The 20,244-nt window shown below is 32.9% G+C and overlaps 1 protein-coding gene across 1 annotated transcript in view; it reads right to left on the bottom strand.

Moving 5' to 3' along the window:
* The window catches only part of LOC118200141 (agrin-like), a 565,036-nt gene that overhangs the window by 325,983 nt on the left and 218,809 nt on the right, over window positions 1–20,244 (bottom strand). The window contains exon 2 of the mRNA XM_085810645.1: window positions 16,317–16,352. Within this exon, the coding sequence (XP_085666771.1) occupies window positions 16,317–16,352 (36 nt within the window). The remainder of the gene's footprint in view (window positions 1–16,316; window positions 16,353–20,244) is intronic.

Genomic DNA, 20,244 nt, shown 5'->3' with positions numbered 1-20,244 from the left:
AGTAACAAGAGAAAATCTGCCGACGCAAAAATCAATTGCAGAGTCTTTTAATGCATCTGGAGAAATAATAAATAAAATAATAAACCGAGAAATTTTAAATTAAAAAAGGAAAAACCCACATTGTTATGTAAAAGCTGCTTCCATCTATGCAAAGAAAGTTTCGGTTTATGGTTATCACAGGATTCTCTTACAAAAGGAAATTTAAAATAAGTTCAGTGGACAAAGACTAAAATCAACTCAACATACTATCAAGCGAAAATATTACGTCCGATATTTACACAAGAAATTCCATTTCTTCATCCTAATGAGTTTCAAGGAATAAAGCTTCGTCAAGACAAAGCAGCAAGTGAGATCTCGAAAAGTACTACTGCATTTCTTTAAAAAAGGAAGACTGATGCAGGTATAGCATATATACATTTTCAATGTATTTCTTCAAAGTCCCTTCATGTTTCGCTCATGAACTGTTAGGCCATCGGTATCTTGAAAAGAGCTCGTTCTAAGCTCAAACCCATTACGATTCATGAAAAATAGTGGAAGAGGAATAGACATTAGAACCCCAGGAAATTTTGCTAAAAGTCGCTCTGTCGCTGTGTGATGGAAATCGATGCAGACATAGAGTCCAAAAATATTATCAGATTGAACATTTAAAAAAATACACTTTAATTTTAAACATTAATTAAACGGATTCTGTAATCTTTCTAAAAATGTATAACGCCCTCTGTAGTTTCAGTCCGAGCGAAATTTAAATGAACGAATCCTACTTGAGGAAGAATAGATACACTAAATGTGACGTATTTTTAGTTTAAAATACTTCAAAAATATTCACAGTTAGGTGTTGTTGATGAACTACTCACTGTGGAAAAATCAGTTTTCTGTGCAAATTATTTTGAAAATTTTCGAAAGTTATTTTTCCTTCCCTGATAGATTTCTTTTGTCTCAAGTCTTACATTTGGTTTCTATGCTACTTTCTCAGAACGCATTTTCAAATCTATCAAATCGTTTATTGCTATCCTGACTTGTTTACCTGTTGATAATAATAATTTTCCGTTGCGTTTGTTTCCCTAATTCTTCCAACTCTTGTTAAGAATATGTAATTATTTAAAAGATAATTAAAAGACCTCACTTGCGAGTTGTTTTATATTTATTTTGTAATACTAGAAAATATTACATGAAGCGAAATAAAAAGAAATATAACAAGATGCAAGATTGAGTAGAGTGTCAAAGCATATTTCGGAACATATAAACAAACACTATCCTAGCATGTTATCAGGAAACTTGGAACCATCACAGTGAATCAGCTAACCAGATAGTTTGCTTTTAAACGTTCAAAATTCAGCTGCTGATTTGAGCTTGAAAATGCTAATTATTGTTACGTATTTTTTACAAAGATAGATGATTTTAGTGCAATTATATGTGAAATTATTAGTCCAAAGGGGTTTTTTACCCTGAAGGACTATTGTTTTCGTTTTGCGATTTTGCGTTGAATCACTATAAATAAATGTCCGCTTCCTTTTTCAAACAGTTGCCATCCAATGTTAAGAGTCCTACATTATATTTAAAGAAATTAAATAATGAAAAATCTGCATAAATGTATGTCTATTTCTCGCATTGTGATAAAACAACGGTACATAGAGCCATCGAATTTTGAATGACATAATCCTCCTTCGAATATGGGCGTGTGGAAGACCAAATTTGAAATTTGGAATTTGTTTTATTATCGATTTCATATTTCGTAAACCTTTAACGAATTTTTGATTAAAAAACTCAAGGATTTCAAAGCGAGTAATGGCAACACTCTACGAGGGGAAAAAAACTTTTTATCTCCACCGGGTGCGGAACTGTGTATCGGAAACTCTAAAGATAGGCTCATTTTAAAATTATTTTGCAACATTGCTATTGAACTGAATTTTATGGTTTAAGTGCAAAGAACATAATATTTAATAAATAAAGGTAACACACAAAACGTTAAAAAAACGCCCAACCTTTCTGATTTTTTTTTATTTTTTATTTTATTTATTTATTTTTATTTATTTATTTATTTTCCAGTGTAATGCAACATAAAAAAATTCCAGAGAGATAAGCTATGCCGGAAAAATAACAATACAGGAGACAAGTCATTTTAACGTTCAGTAAATGTGTAGCTCGGTAATTTGGCGAGATATCGCCAACCTGGCCCCGATTTTGGCGACGTCTCCAGCCATGGAGACCATTCGGTGACATTTTGCTCCTGTCATTGTGCCACCGTAATATGCATTGTAATTGATCACTATATTAGCTGTAACCGTAATTCCACCTTCAAATTGCTTTCCAGTGATTTCGAGAAGCAGGAAGTACTCAAATATATCGACGGCCGCTTGAGAACTATATAAAGCCGGAGAGAGCATCTGATTTCAGTTATTGTTGTTGCGAGTTGTTAGTTCAGCGTGAGCTGAGATAGTTCCGTGTTAGCTTCCTTTTTAGATGAGCTTTGCATTGCGTTACCGTTCTTATTAGTTGGAAATCTAACTATTGTACTCTGTGATACTATGAATACCTGCGCGAATATTTCTGTAGAAAGTTTTAGAACTCTGAAGTGTTACTTTTGATGAAATAAACTTTATCAACTTTTCATCGAACCTGTGTGCATTCAATCTATTGCAAAGCCGTACGCAAGCAACAATATGAAGAGCAAGGACTAAATTCTAACAATATTAAAAAGCGTTTTATAGTTTAAATAAAGATATGTTGCAACTACAAATTTTAGTGTAGTTACTTATTGACACGTTAATTGTTTAAAATTTCAGAATTTTGTTGAAAGCAGTTTATGAGGTGAGAATGGGTATAATATTCAAAACAAATCAATGAATTTGATACCTACACTGATCTTTATTTCAGTTTAAAAAGCCACTATTTCTTGTCAGGTCGAATTTAAAATCTGTATCGAATTCCAAGGTTAGAAAGATTTTTTTTATAAAATTATATTTCATAAATTTTCTGTTATCATATGAGTCATTAGCACTGGTTGACTGCGAGTTTGGCCAGGGCATAATAATGTTTTTTAAAAAAATCAATGAATTTGATGCTTACACGGATTTTTTATTTGAGTTTAAAATATCTCTATTTCTTATCAGACAAAATTTAAAATATGTGTCCATGAACACCAAGGTCAGATTCTAAGTATTTTTATAAAATTAGATTTCATAAATTTTCCTTTATCATATACGTTATTATCACTGGTTGACTGCGAGTTTGCTAGCATATCTAAAAGCCTCAACATGTATATTCTTAGTAGAAATCTTCGAAATCAACTAATTTAAAACTTTAGATTTAAAAATTTGAACGACAAATCTGGCTTTTACTGAAAAAGCATCAGGCTTATTCCTTATTACTAGAGCATTTTATTGATACATTTAAAGAAATTCTCTTTAGAAAATAAAGGTGTACTCAGCATCAAATATATTCATTGTAAAATTTAAATTCTGAAATGCGAGTTGCTGATACCTACAGCAAAAAGAATGAAACAAGTAAAGGTTGAATGAAACTGGCAACTTCTCTGAGATTTAAGTAGAAATCCTCTGAGCGAAATTAACAGGATTTCTCAAGGTTAGCAAGTTAAAAATAATTCGCTCTCTTCGTATTTAGTTCTCATAGTTTTCACGAGCAAAATTCAAAGTGAATTAAATTCAGCCTAAATGAACAAATACGCATAACGTTTAAATACTTTTATAATATTTATAGAAATGATGTTTCTGAATTCCGATGAATCGAAATGGTAATTATATCTTTTAAGAAAATTTTTACATAAATTTTTACATTATTACGTAACAGGGATCTTCGAGCTTCGAGTAGTGTCCTGTCAATACAAAACTGTAAAGAGTGCTCTTGAATTGTTTTATTGGCAAGGGGTAAAAGATTACGTCTGTTGTTAGCAAGAGCTTTGAGCACCAAGTAGGTGACAGTACGGCTTTGTCTAACTCCAACCCAGTTTTCAGAAAAAAGCCCCCCCCCTCCGGGCAGTGGCTTCCATCCCGTTTGCCCTACTAACCAAACCATACGAAAGGACTATCTGCTGGCCATATATTTAGTAGGCCTTGCATGCCGCAAATACACTATACATTTACAACATATATGCCTTCTCCGGGATTCGAATCAAGGTTTTCCGGTAGTCAGAGTTATTAGCCACTATTCCACTGAGCGGCACTTCTAACAAATTTCTGTATTTACAGGCGTCAGTTAACTTGCCTTTGGACTCAGTTTTCCTGTGTGAGACATTTGTCAGAATATCAAAAAAGAACAAAAGTAAAAGAAAAATTAAACTATGTGTGAGATTTGAATAGATCTATTCCTTTTATAAATATATGAGTTTTACAGATTCCGATTTAGTGATTAGAGGAGAATCATCCGCTCATGTCTAATCGTACCCGCTTTTGTTTTAATGGAGTCTACCTTAAAGGAAATTATATGCTTCTATTTAATTTTAAAAATTCAAAATTTTATGAGATCATAATCAGTCAGTTGCACCACTGAAAATCGATACATGAGCCATCCTTGCATGCGTGCCGCATTTTTTCCATGCTTGTCACAAAATGCCTTTGCAATATTTTTACGTCAAAAATAGTTAGGCACTTACATACTAACGCAACAACTTTGGCTAAGTTTACCAATTTTCATATATATGCACGAACACACAGTTACAGAAAATGATGATTTAAAATCGCAAAATTTATTTACTACATACATATTTTACTCTTTAATTAAAGCAATGAATAAACCTATTAACAAGTGGTTATTTTCTTTGTATATGTATGTGTATGGAAATGTGTCAGATTAACAAAAATAGATCTAAAGTTGTTAGATTTAGATATTTTTTGCAAAATTCTGTATTTCTCCAGAAATTTGTACGTGAAAACGTCACATGAGATTGAATCCAAAGATTGCGTTGCATTAAAGCGTCATTTCCTTGTCCTGGTATTTACCCACCTTAGTGGCAAATTTGATTGAGATATTCTTGGAAAACTTTCTCTGCCTTTGCAGTAAATTGTAAGCGAAATATTCTCGAGCGTGGTCTCGTTAATGGTACATGTATTTGTTAGTCTGTTCTGTTACAAGATATTTTGAGCACAGTTTTCATCCAACTGTGTTATCAGCTAGCTTTCCAGTATATCCAAGTAAATCTTCCAGTGATGCAGAGATATCTGCCATACCAGCAAAGGGAAGAGGGATGAAAATTTAATGAATTTACCTCTCTTTAAGTGAAACTAAATTTGATATCGATAGCATAATTTCTTTGTTATAAACTTTTAAAATGTTTTTCAGACTTATGAATAACCTGTGTATAATATAGATGTGGGAGCATATTCTTCGACTCCCTCTACTTCTACTTCTACCCAGCACGACGTAACGTCATCACAGCTTAGCGCAACTTGCAGAGCGGCAGACGACCGCTGGAAGTGCTGAGAACAAGACGAGTTCCACGCGCAGAGGCAGGTAGCTTCGAGATGCGGAAAGCAAGCAGACGGGTTGCATGTCCTAAGATTTGCTGGAACAAGACGCGTTTCTTTAAAATCTCAAGTTCCCTGTAGCCAAGCTGAAATGCTTATATCGAGCTAGCCATATGAAGTCAGACGTGCCTTTTGAATGTAATTATTGAGGACTAATAGAGTGTGAGTCATCGCTACATGAATCGAATCCTGTTTGGGCTAACTTTAATTGTGAGGTTACCTACCAAATGCAATGTTAGCTTTCACCTAATTTATCTTTTCACTCATTTTATTTCGTATTAGTAAAATAAAATAGTTAGTTATGTTTAAGTCGTGCTCTACTATGTTCTTATTGAGGGTAATCTTACATAGATTATATGGATTAGCCTATAAGTTATTTTCTTCCTCCTTTCTACATGCCTCTGTAGTGTAACGGTATCCAGGTTCGAGTCCTGACAAAAGTAGAGCTAATTTTTCATGTCTTCTGTTTCAAAATAACCTAATGACTCTACAGTGGCGCCCGAACTAAAGGGTGGCAGATGATGATTTTTCACCAGGGATTTGGCGATTAGATCCCATAACCCCCAGTCGCTCTTTAAAAGGGGGAGTATGTAAGGTATTTTCCTTCTGCATGCGTTCTTGTATAATGGTAGCACCCTTGATCCGTATTAAAAAGATGATTATGTGTAGTACAAAAGATATACAGCATAAAATTTTTCTTTTTGATCAACGTGTAAATGATTTAGTTAACTATAATAAAAATTCAAACGGATTATTTAAAAACATGATTCTAGTTTCCATGAAATCTGGCTTTTGGTTTCCTTTCGATAAGCTGCAAAATCAAAATTATATAAATATGGCTTAAGAATTATGTGGCAAGATATGTTTCAGATCTAAAATACCTCACATATTTTCAACAGAAATAACATAGGTAATGTCATCAATAACGCTAAATCTAAGATTAAATTTATTAGTAGGCTAATTGAAAATTTTAAGACTGATTCTCTTCTTCAGCACGAGATGACTCAACAAAATCTGCATTTTAATTTATTTATATATTATTTGAGTACTATCTTCCCACATTTTGATATTCTTGATAAAAAAAATGCCTTGATACGTTCAAATGAGGAAAATCTCTTGTGATTCAATGAGAGTTTGCATATTGAATAAACGATATTCTAAACATCCCTTGGTTTGTAGTGCATTTTACGTATCGTATGATTTTGTTTAATACATTTTAAACAAAAACATACGATATCTTCATTATATCAACTGAATCAGTGTAGATCTTACCAATTAATCATAAGAATCGCTAAAACATATTAGTTGCAAGAACTTAAATTTTTAAACAATAATTTTATGCAAAAGGAAACAAACTATTTGTAATGTTTCAGAGCAAATGAAATTTCAAAATCTCATATATTATTTTTAAATTTTAATCAATTATTTTCTTCCTGTATACATTGTACTTTAATATACAACTGGCAACGAACACTGTTTTTGTTTCGTGTATTTTTCGAACGAGTCAGATTTTGAATGAATTTAATTTTTTACAATCATGTTTTCTTACTATATGTCTTCTGAAAAATAAAACAACACAGAAGGTGAGCTTATTGTTTTCTGGCCCTTGTTTCGAAATCTTTATTCCCCGGGGAATATAAAAAATTGCTTATTTACTTTCCTGAGAAAGTTTGCTCAGTCAGAGACATACTTCTTTATTATTTACGGAAATGTTTGTTCAGGATAACTGGGAGGAAAATAATAAAGTTTATTGAAATTTCTAAAAATATATCCGGATGCTGTTTCATTAACATATCTCATCCTGTGGGTGAATGAATTTCTGTAAAATGTCGTTGGAAAGAAAACAGAATAAGGTTATAAGGCTCTTAAAATAATGTATTTTAACTGAATTCACACATTCTAACCACTTTAATATTTAAATCATTATTTTAATTATTTTATCCCAACGTTATCATTATATCTTTTCGCTATGAAATGGGAAAAAAAATGTTTTTCAGTGTAACACGTTTAAATGCCGTAAGTCTACCACTAAGCTAATAGGTAAGATTTGTGAATGCTCCGTATTCGATTTAAGTTCAAATTCCAAGCCCGTATGAGCGTTTCCAGGTTTCTCCATGCGTAAACTGCCAGTATCTCTTGGAGAGATATTAGCGGAGTTTTCCCTTCCGTTTAACAGATAGCTTTGATAGATTTAACCATAATCTGTAATTAATAAATTCTGTTCAAGGAAGTACCAGATATTAATAATCTACTTATGACTGTTATGTTCACCTCTTTTTGGAATGGGTTGGAAATCAAACTCTACACAATAAATATCGTAAATATTTTACTTTTTGTTCCAACGTACAAACTGGAAACACAACACCTTATTCTATCTTTAGAACGCAATTAAAATTAAAAATAATCGCGTGTTGCCACATCTCTGAAACAAAGTCGCAGAAAACTTCTTTCGTTTAAAATAGAAATGAATTATTTTTAGCTTTTTACGATTAGCAAGAGCGCGCTCTTTCGGTGAGCAATGGATGGCGTAACACACTGGGCCCCCATGACCCCATCATCTGCTCAACTAGAAATATAAACTGAAATATAATGCAACACATAAAAATTAAACAAACTGTAAATATAATTATAAAACATGAAATAAACAAACAAATCAGTCATTTATAGGAAATTTGACCAGTTTATGTATTGGTCTTTTCATTTCCCCCCAACACAGTTTTTTAGTTGACTGACCTTACTCTTTGGTCAGTTCCTTGTAAGTGCAAATTACTTTTGCTAACTTCCACTTAAAGTGGCGGCAAGTTCTCATCCTTGATTAGCACCAAGTCATTCACACGTAAATCGGCACTGGGAAGTTCCCACTTGTTGCGCACTTGCAACTGAATCAAGTAGTCTTTTGACCACGATTTCCAAAACGATTGGAAAATTTGTGTGCCTAATTTCTACTGTTCACGGATGGGAATTTTCTCATTTGTAACATCAGGCTCAAGAACATTTTTTAACTCGGAACCGATAATAACGTGACAAGGTGTAATGACAAAAAAATCATTTGGGTCCTCAGAAGCAGCCACTAAAGCACGGGAGTTAAGTATGGCTTCAATCTCCGCTAGACACGTTGAAAATTCTTCTTGTGAGAGGATCTGCAATCCTATAACACGTCTCATATGAAGTTTCATCGATTTAACAGCAGCCTCCAAAATGAGGGGCTGATGTAACATTCATTGTCCATTTAACGCCTTCGTTGGTCAAGTAAGTACCAAACGCCTCCATCGTACACGCTTTTAAGTAATTCTTTGCAGCGATAAAGTTCGTCCACAATCTCTGAATATATCAGCTGGCTTTCCTCGTCGTCCGATGAATCGTTTCAGAGTTGCAATACATACCTGAGCATTGAGATCACTAACAAGTTCTACATGGATAGCTGTAGTTGCAAATCATACAAACACACACAAGTACATTTCCAGTGGTTTAACTCCTCTACCACGTCTATGGCTGATCAAGAATGGTCCCAAAAAGTCAGTTCCTGATCTAAGAAATGGTCTTCCGGGATTGCCTCTCGCAGAAGGTAAGCCAGCCACCATTTGTTTCGAAACCTCAGATCAAACTCTGGCACAGATAACGCACTTTCTTATTTTTCTGCGTTCTTATTTTTCAGTTTTTGCTCCTATAATCCAATACTTTTGTTTCATTGCAAAATTAACTAATTGTACTCCAGTATGCATATAATTAAGATGATAAAATGTCACTAATAACTTTGTAACAGGATGATTCTTAGGCAATATTATCTGATGTTTCATAGACTCTGGTAAACTGGCATTTCTTAAACGTCCTCCTACACTTAGTATGCCACTATTGTCTAAAAACGGATTTAGAGAAATTAAAGAACTTTTCTTTAACACTCTCGATTTCTCTAATGTAGATATTTATTTTTTATACTCAGTTCTTTGGACTAGTTTGATTACAATATCATCCGCTTCTTTAAGTTCACTTGTTTCTAAGAAGGGAGTCAAAATCCTATTACCCCTCACATTTCTTATAAACCTTAAACACCAAGCGACAACTCTCTGCAACTTGCTCCAAACTGAAAATTTGTTCCAAAGCTGTTCAACTAATTCCAACTAAACTACAAAACATTTGACAGAATTTTTTCTTCACTCTCTTTGTATCTCCGCACTGTTTACATTTGGTAACCCTCTAACCCACTGTTTAGGCCAACTCTCAAAACTTTTCTGAAGCCAAATTGGACCTGGATACCCATTTTTCATTAAGTACCAACTTCTCAGCCGAGATTCCTCTAGTAAGCAAATCTGCGGGATTATCGTCAGACGGACAATAATACCAATCACTTGGACTCAATCTTTCCTGAATTTCTACAACCCTGTTGGCAACGAATTGCTTCCATCTCTTCGCACTTTTCTTCACTCAATGCAAAGCAATGCAAGAATCACTCCAAAACACTATTCTTCCAATTTTATCCTTGAAAACACTTTTAAGGTAATTTCGCACTCTAGCGCCTATTACCATGGCCATTAGCTCCAACCGCGGCAGCATTACTTCCTTTAACGGTGACCCTCTACATTCTCTCTACTCCTCTTCGACATTATAAAGGAGAATCTGTGATTCACATCATTCTCAAAATATCTAAAATAAACAACAGTTCCGTAAGTACTTGGTGAAGCATCGCAAAACACAAGTACTTCCGTTTGCCCATTCTCACAATCCAAAAAACAATATCTCGGAATAGTAACGTCTATTAATTTTTCAATTTCATTACACCACGCTATCCACTTTTGCTGCAAGTCCTCCGGCAACTCTTTGTCCCAATCACACTGTCTCTCTCAAATTTCCTGTAACAATAACTTTATACGTATCAAAAATGACGCAATCAAACCAATAGGATCAAAGATTCTTGCAACTGTCTGTAAAACATCTTTTAGTGCGTCGCAACCTTTTTCCCCGAATCCATCAAACCCTTCACCTCCAACGACAACTCATCTCTATCAGGATTCCTATTCAACCCTAGGACTTTCAGCTGTTGAACTCCCACTATCTCACTGTTACTAAGTCCATTTTCTATCCACAATTTTTCTAATTCTCGACTGTTCGACCTCAGTTTCCTCAAATTAAATCCATCACTCTTTAATATTGATATAACATCCGATGACAACTCAAACGATTCTCTCACACTATCTCCCCCATAATATAAATCATCTACGTAAAGTGATGAATTTAACATTCCAAATGACTTCGGTTTACTTTTCTCATATTTTTTATATGATGCTTTATCTTAGCACTCCAAATAACAAGGGAACTTTTACATCCAAAGAGTAGTCTTTTCATTCTCATAATTTTATATTCTTCACTAGGGTTATCTGAATACCAAACAAATTTATTGAATTTTCTATCTCTTTCAGAAATTTTTATCGTTAGGAAAGCCTTCTCTATATCACCATTAACGCTATTTTGTAATTACGAAATTTTAGAATCACATCAAGACTATTTGGATTTAAATTTGGGCCGATTTCCAAACAATCGTTTAAAGAAAGATTACCTTTAGTTTTTGAACTACAGTTAAAGATTATACTAACTTTGGTTGTTTCTTTATCTTCCCTAACAACTGCTCTATGAGGCATAAAATTCTCATGCTCATCTCTCTCACATTCCTCAATAACTCCATTTTGTTTTTGATCATTTATTATTTAGCTATACTCATTAGCAACTTAATCATTTTTAGAAAGTCCTTCTAACTCACCAAAACCCTTTTTACCTAAAAAAATAATTATTTCCTAAGTTATCGCAACTAAACTTCCATGGTAAATCAGTTTCATATCTCTCATTCACGAATTTAAAATTTTTCTCAGATTCATCTATCAACGCTTTATAAACTACATTTAAGTCTTCTTTTTCTTCAAATCCTAAAGCATCAAGCTCTAATTTTCTGGTTTATTTTTTCGAAAGTTTCAATAATCTGCCAAAACACATCTTCCCCAATTAATATATCAATGTTTATATCACTGTCACAGCAGTCGGCTAAGACTAATCCGCGGGACTGCATAATATTTTGTACTTCTTCATTTGGAACAGAAACAGATGCCGCTGTAATAGTATCGGCCACTACAAATTGAATACACTGATTAGGGCTGTATCTGCTATATAATTTTAATTCTACTACTTCGTATAATTTCTCAGTAGGCTTCGCTGAGCCAAAGGAAAAAACTGACAGCCTTTCCTTTCTGATTGATTTTAATTTTAAGTAACTCGCAAGAGACTTCGTACACCAGCTTCTTTCGGAGCCATTATCGCAGAATATGCGCGTCATTCTATTGAATTTTCTTTTATCAGTAGAGCTAACGTATACACTACAAGTGAGTAACAGCACAGATGATTTTTGTATTAACCTTGACACTGAAGCATTGCACTGACTTTGTTAGGCGCCACCGTTCTCTAGTTTAGCTTTATTTTGCTTATAGAAATGAATCATCGAATGATGAGCTTTTCCACAGAAACAATTTCTGGATCTATATTTTTTTGCACTACACTCAGAAGTAAAGCATTTGAAGCACAGATTATTTTGTTTAATTATTTCAACTCGCTCATTTACTGAAAGCCTTTTAAAATTAGGACGATTTTGTATCGATTGGTTTGGATTTCTTTTACACAAAATACATGCTTGATCTATTGCTCCAGATACATATACATTAGAAATATTTCTGTAATTTTAATTACGAAGTTTATTAACATTATTTCCATCGCCTCTTTTATTATCGTTAGATGTAAATTATTTTGCAAAAAGGGGATTCTGGTTTCTGTTTACCTTTTGATGACAAATAAATATCGCAATCACGACCTAAAGTTTGGGGTTCGAACCATTTATCCCCCTGTTTAACTGCTACATGGGTCTCAAGTTCACTGAATATTTTATTCGAAACCATAACATCACGTAACGATTTAAAATTTTTTACATTTCTCAACTGACAATAATATTCAAAATTTGCACTTAACTTGATGCAAATTGTACAAAATTCTCAGATGACAATTTTTTCGTTGAATGAAAATGATCTAAGCACTCTTGACGGTTTGGCTGAAATTCCTTTAAAATTATAGACTTTATAGTAATTATTAATATCTTCTTCCTTCACATATACCATTAAATAAGTGACCTTCTCTCCAAAATATTTAATAGGATTTCTGCTTTTAAATCTTCAGGTACTTGTTTTGTCCTAAAAGCCCTTTCAATTGACTGGAAAAAGAGATTAAAGGATTCTTCTTTAGTAGGTACAGAAATTGTTAATGTTTTTACAATTCGAATTAAATTTTCCATATTTCGATTTGAGTTGTCCGTCTCAACATTTGGATTTTATAGCAAGTCCTTTCTAGTGTTAGCTAAAGCTAATTCCGCCTCTAACTGAACATTTTTTATTCTCTCTAACTCTAATCTAATTTCGCTTTCCGATTTTTGTTTCCAAATTTGCATTTTCTTTTCCTTTAGAATATTACCAATAACATTTTCCACAAATTCAGCATCATTTGCATAAACTTCTGAATTTTCTATTAAAGTTTTCAAAGTAACAATTTACCTCAATACACAACTTTAATAAACAGAATTTAACACTAAACATTATTACAACAAACTGAAATAACTACTCAACATAATTTACACAATGGAACCATCATCTTCACTGTAGTTTTTCGCGCAACACATATTCCTATATCATCACACTATTTTTCTCACAAAATTTGATGATACACATTATTACTACCACATTTTCACTTAACTCCACTTTCTGACATCAAAAATGTTATGTTCACATCTTTGTGGAATGGGCTGGAAATCAAACTGTACACAATAAATATCATAAATACTTTACTTTTTGCTCCAACGTACAAACTGGAAACACAACACACTTATTCCATCTTTAGAACACAATTATAATAAAAATAATCGCCTGTTGCCACATCTCTGAAACAAAATCACAGAAAGCTTTATTCATTTAAATATAGAAATAAATTATTTTTAGCTTTTTACGAATAGCAGGAGCGCACTCTTTCGGCAAGCAATGGATAGCATAGCAATGACTATGACACGAAAAATGAAATAACACTGTTAAAAATAGTTAAAAAATACCTCACATGTCTGATTATCTAATTTGTTTTGAGATGGAATAGTGCACTGAGATCTATGAGTTGGCACTCGTGGTGGAAGTTAAATTAATTCGAATTTACTCGAAATTTAAGTTAAACGGGGAAGAGTAGTCAAGTATTATACAATAAATTACTATACTTGGAAGCTGGAAGTGTCGGCAGCAAAAGAATGCAAGGCGGTATAATTACAATTATCAGAGTTGGCAGGAAACTAACGCAAATTGTGCAAGTGATGCCAGAAACACGTTTAGTCTTAAAATATGATAACCTGAATTTAAATACTAAATACTCGCTTGCATTTTGGTTAGCAATACGGAATAACGAAGTTATAGTAAAGGCTGAAATTATAAATAACTGGTTACTTAACATAAAATTCCCTACATTTTATGTACATTTTTAATCACCGTTAAAGTAATATAAAAATTATTTATCGTTCTATTTTTTATGCATAATGTTGTTTCTGTTAAATTGTAATGGAATAGAGCAGAGCGAAAATTAACATAAACAACTGTGAAGTTGCATTTGCAGCGATGGTTCCGTAGATCTGACCGCTCTCCTGCAAGCGAGAATTATGTGGGTGTAGTGGTGGGTGTATGAAACAATGTGCTCACTTCACCTAAACCTTTTGATGTTCCTCGCAGCTGCGACTTATTCCTTCCAGTCCGCCTTTGGTGCCCGATATTGACAGAGAAAAAGGAAGTTTTGAAGGTTCTGGCCACATATCAGAAATGTAACACTTTATTGATAGAAAATTTAACAAGAAACTACTGAAGAATCAAGTTCTTTAAAGGTTAAACATAAACAGGGGTTAAAAGTCTAACTACCGACTAAATCAGAAATACTTTTATGAATGCAAAAAGCATCCAAAGAAGTTTAATAAGCCGTTTAAAGAACTGTGGCACCGAAGAACTTGAAAGTACGATTTCCAACCGGCTGTGATACGTAAGGAGTGGTTTACGAAAGTTTTCCCAGCGAAATAAGTTTCATATTCCTTGATGAGAAATTTTAAAGTTAGCTTAATTCGAGTAATGCATTGTATCAAACCATGCTATCATATTACGATACATTCATACTATCATATATCATGCATCTCTTTATATCTAAAATAGGATTTTTAAGGATATAATTGTAAATTCCATTTCTAAAAGGAATTAATTGACGGGAAAATAAAATCACAAAAATAAAATTTATGTTAAAAATAGATTTTATAATCACAGATTGAAGGAATACTTTTGTTATGATTAAATGAAAACCATTTAGTAATCTTGTTGATAACATGGGAGTGAAAAAAATCTGCCACTTGCAACAGGTCTTAATTTGTTAAATTCTTGATCAATAATTGATTTGGATGGGAAATTTTTAATTTGAAAACAAAGGAATGAAATTAGTCAACTTTCTTTAGGTGAATTATATGACTTTGCATAAAAAAAGAAGGAAGCAAATGGATTAAGGAATTTTTCCATGATACTATGTGTATATATATATATGTATATATATGGGTGTGTGTGTGTGTGTGTAAGATAAAAAATATATACATCAAAATTATAATTTAAACTAACGGTAATCCCTTAATTCTCTCTCTGTGTTCTAAAAATCGTAATAATTTCTTTGGATTGCGTCATTTCTATATCAACCCATTTTGCATAGTTTGTGTAATGCTAAAGACGTAACTAATTCGAAACCTAAACTCACAGTTTCTAGAACTGAAACTTTTTAGCTTATACCAAAACCTTCCTCTTCGCCAGGCCCTTCGCTGTTGCCGCTTGAAGATGCTTCCGTTGCGCTCTCTTTATATTGCAATAGTACTAAAAAACGTAAATTTTTTGGAAATGGGCACGATTCGAATGTCAAGTGAATTGTGGCCACGCATGTGAATTTAAATAAAAATGGAATTTAATCTGCCTCGACTGCCAAGTTTCCTATTCATTCGAGATTTACATTCTACGCAATCAAAATTTTTCTTCTTCAATATGGATCTACGTTCTACACCAAGCAACATTTGCTATGCATTTGTCTCTTTTTTATTTCAGATATTAGGAGAGCATAGAAATAGTACATGAGAGAACTTCTTGCAGAATTATGACAAAATATTCTTAGATGCTCAGTGGTTAAACAGATGGAATATTTCTATATTTATATAATGTAGAAATGTTCAGATACAGTCGTGCTCAAATTCAGAGGAAGCCTTTGTTGGAGTTTAAGATAGTTAAACTTTACTAAAGATTTATGTTTGGCATTTCGAATTAGTTAAACCATGTTTACGTTTCTCCACACTCAAGTAAATACTGTGATGTAAAGTCTTTACATGACAGGCGTAATTTCCCTGCGAAGGAAAATAGCAATACATTTATTAGTTATGTTAAATTTTCCTTAATCTAGACAAAGTCAAATATTTATTGCAAATACATCATTTATGAAACGAAGTGGGAAGATTCACTACGAAGTTTTAATTACATCGTAAATATTAGAAGTCAAGCAGCAAAGGTAAATAAAAAGAGCTAATATATTTGCATGATTTACAACACCATAGAATTGTTTATTTGCAATGAATTATGCTCAGATTGAATGCGAAGATTTCCCTCCTTATTTTCCCTCGTAAGCTTATTAATAACGGCATAATTGCAACAAAATAGAGTTTAGAAATACAATTAGTAATATGTAATTAGCAAATAGAAGCATAGCAAAAATACTCACTTTCAAACAGAGCTGCTGTTTTAACTTCAGGGGTATCTGAAAAGAAAAGACATATTATTACCATTTACTTTCAGGTAAACTGATACATATTTTAAGTAGGCAGTTAATGAGCTCTGATGTGAGACAAAAGTAAAAATATGTTTTACTAAACTAATTTTGAAACAAACGTATTGTTGAAAAATATTCTGAACACTTTTTAAAGGAAAAATTATTTAAAATTTAAATGCGCATACATGTCAGATTGAAATGCTTTAGCTAATCCAAATTTCATAACCAACCTTAACATTGAGCTTTAATCACAGGTAATCAATAAACAATAAAGATTTTTAAATTTATAAAAAAACGTACATAAAAGAGTGAAGTTTACTGTGAAAATAAACAGCAATGACTGCCATTTTAATTTTTTTTAGCCACGGTTTCTTCTGTTCCCAACTTTCGTTCAATTTTTCAATGAAACAAGGCGCTGTTACATACGGATGATTTCACAATCTTCTCAGTATCGAAAACCATAAACTCACACAAGGAATTCTTTTAACACAAAGCATAATTTAATTCAACAGCCAGCAGGTGAAAAACTGGAGTAAACAACTAGAGAAATTCAACGCAAAAGAAAAACTCAACTAATTTCACTGCAAGGGAAAACAGCAATACATTAATCAGGTATGTTAAATTACGAAAATCATATTACACAAATTATTGGTCATTTCAATTTCATTTGAGCTCTCCCGAACTTCCTAAAAATATTGTTACTTCCGAAATTTCAAAGCAGATCTCAAAACGGTTTACGTTACTCCTGAGCTTGTCATTAGTTTGAATTGCGTTAATTATGAGTTTGCTGCATAAGAGAATTTCGGAATCTTCAAGAAAATCCAAACTGAGATTAAATTAAAATAAAAAGTAATTTTAGCCTTCAAATATTGAAAGTTACAATTGTTAACCCAATAATAAAATGCTATGAGGGAAATTTTAACTTTATTTTTAAATTTAAATATATCGAATATTTTAAAACATTAACAATTTTTAAGATCTGCAAATATGTTTTAAAGGAAGAAAATGACAAGCAATGGGTTAATGCTTCCAAGTTTTTACTTTGACAGTGAAAATCGCATTGGCCTGGGAAATAAATTTACGCAACATCACATCGAAAAGAACATTTCCAGGAATCTTACCTAGCAAGGTACATAATCCTTCTAAATCAGACCCTTTCTTTCGTTAATCGACCTCCACGCCACACAGCGTCGGAAACATCTTTTTGAAATTAAAACGTTCCGGTCTAAGAAGAAAACATTTCTTTGGGCATATAATAAGACTTAATAATTCCCAGCTACTTCCCTTACTTCTCCTACTGCCTCTGTCCATCCCGAAAAAATAATAATAAAAAAAATTTTAAAAATAAAAATCTGAAAGCTTTCAGATTTTATATTACTCCTAAGGGTTTTAATGTTTTGTGTGTTGTCTTTACTTATTGAATATCTTGTTCTTTGCACTTAAACCATAAAATTCAATTCAACAGCAATATCACAAAAGAGTATATGTTTTAGAATTTCCTATACACAATTTCGCGCGCTGGACATAAAAAAGGATTTTTTTGTTTTGTTACAGTGTTGCTATTGCTCGCTTTGAAATCGTTGAGTTTGTTAATAAAAAATTCTTAAATGTTTGATAAGATCTGTTACATTTACTCATTAAATATCATGTTCTTCTCATTTAAACCATAAAATTCAATTCAACAGCAATATCACAAAATATTTGATAGAGCATATCTTTGGAATTCCCGATACACGGTCCCGCGTCCTGGAGATAAAACTGCTTTTCCCCATCTTACAGTGTTGCCATTGCTTACTTTGAAATCGTTGGGTTTGTTAATCAAAAATTCGTTAATGTTTGACAAAATACGAAAATAGGTAATAAAACAGATTCCAAATTTGGACTTCCAGATGCCCGTTGTCCTGTTTCTGGATAACTCCGTTTTCAAAATTTGATGTCTCCAGGTATCGTTGTTTTTTCACAGTGCGAGAAACATGCATACATTCATGCAGATTCATCATTATTTAATTTCTTTAAATATAATGCAGGGCTCTAATATTTGGTGGCAACAATTTGTAAAGCGTGGTGGTGGTGGTGTGGTGTATTTAATTATGGCAAAGCACACTAGGGCTATCTGCCTAAGGGGAGGGATGCCTTTCGTGGAGGACTTTCTAAGGGAAACTGGCTCGTATACACGTTACACATGGGGAAAACCACGAAAACGCCCATGCAGCCAGCCCGTTCGCGGGATTCGAACCTCGGACCGAACTACCAGTGTTCAGCAACTTTACCGCTCGGCCGCTGGTGGGCCAATTTGTAAAGCGAACCGACATTTATAGTGAACCTACGCAAAATGCTAAAACGAAATTAATAGCCTTTCTAGGCAAATTGCCCCTTTCGGCTAAAAAAGGGCCAGCAGCTATGTACATTTGAATTTTCTTATGTATTTTCCCCCCTCTTCGTGTAGAGTATTGCCTTGTCAGTTATATCCTGTATATAACTGAGTATTGCCTTGTCAGTTATATCCTGTCAGTTATATCCTGTATACTGCAAATAACTTTATGCAGTTACCTAATCATATATAGCTTTGCTGTATGATTTATCTCCATATATGTGCTTCTCATGTAAATGTTTTACTAATATATTGTTCTATTGCACAAATATATGAGTTTATACGTAATTTTGTTCCTTGCTATTAACTACATTTGAATGTGAACATTTATGTAAATGTTATAATGTACACATTTCATCATTGCGTATTCTGCTAAAATTTGTGCATTTATAATAGTTTTATTAACATTAAATTTACGTAACGTTATATGTAAACATAATAGTTTTAATATCTGTGTCACATACGAAAGTTTTCATTTCCCTTCGATTTTTCCTTTAATATATAAGTATATAGTTGTCTTTAATAACAGTTTCAGTATCTTTATTCAGTCCTGTGCAAAATTAACATAATTTGCAAATCATGTCTATTCTTACGAAAAACATTGAACCAAAGGTATTAATTATGCCGCTGAAGAATTATACAAATACTCGAAGTCGAATACTTTAATGTACAGGTGCGTGTGTGGGGGGGCTGCGATAGTAGAGGGAATAAAATCACATCACCGGTTTTCGGAAATTTGCCTCCTTGTACTCCTTCACAACATGACAGTAGTATTGTAAATTATGAATACGGGAGTTTTATTGTGCATTGAAAGAAGGATGATGATTGCAAAGAAAACTAGTAAACTCAAAACTTCGAAATGTATACTGTTAAAATTCGCTTCATTAAGAATTTTTTTTAAAGTTAATAACATCAATTCTTGTTGCAATCATCTCCCCCTCTCTCTTTTTTATCCCAAAAAGCGTTAACCCAGGAGGGCTATTAATTTCGTTTTGGCATTTTGGTCGAAAACTTGTGAATGTCCATTTCACTTTTTAAATTGTTGCCACCAAATATTATCGCCCTGTGTTATATTTAAAGAAACTAAATAATGAAGAATCTGCATCAATGTATGTACGTTTCTCACAGTGTGATAAAACAACGGTACCTAAGCCATCTAACAATAACATAACATACGTCTTGACCAGAATATGGGCATCTGGAAGCCCTAATTTTGTATTTTGAATTTGTTTCATCATCGATTTCTTATTTTGTAACAATTTAACGAATTTTTGATTAAGAAACTCGACGATTTCAAAGCGAGCAATGGAAGCACTATTCGGAAAAAAATACATTTTTATCTCCAGCGCGCGAGACTGTGTATCGGAAATTCTCAAGATATGCTCATTTTAAAATTATATTGCGATATTTCTGTTGAATGTAATTTCATGGTTTAAGTGTGAAGAACATGATATTTAATCAATAAAGGTAACACACAAAACGTTCAAAAAACGCTCCTTTGGGCGTAAT

This window comes from Stegodyphus dumicola, chromosome 2 (assembly GCF_044657685.1).
Source record: "Stegodyphus dumicola isolate Sdum_Otavi_A_Nest chromosome 2, ASM4465768v1".
Lineage (NCBI taxonomy): Eukaryota > Metazoa > Arthropoda > Arachnida > Araneae > Eresidae > Stegodyphus > Stegodyphus dumicola.
Note: the sequence above shows the minus strand (reverse complement) of the source record. Positions and strands in the feature narration are given on the sequence as shown.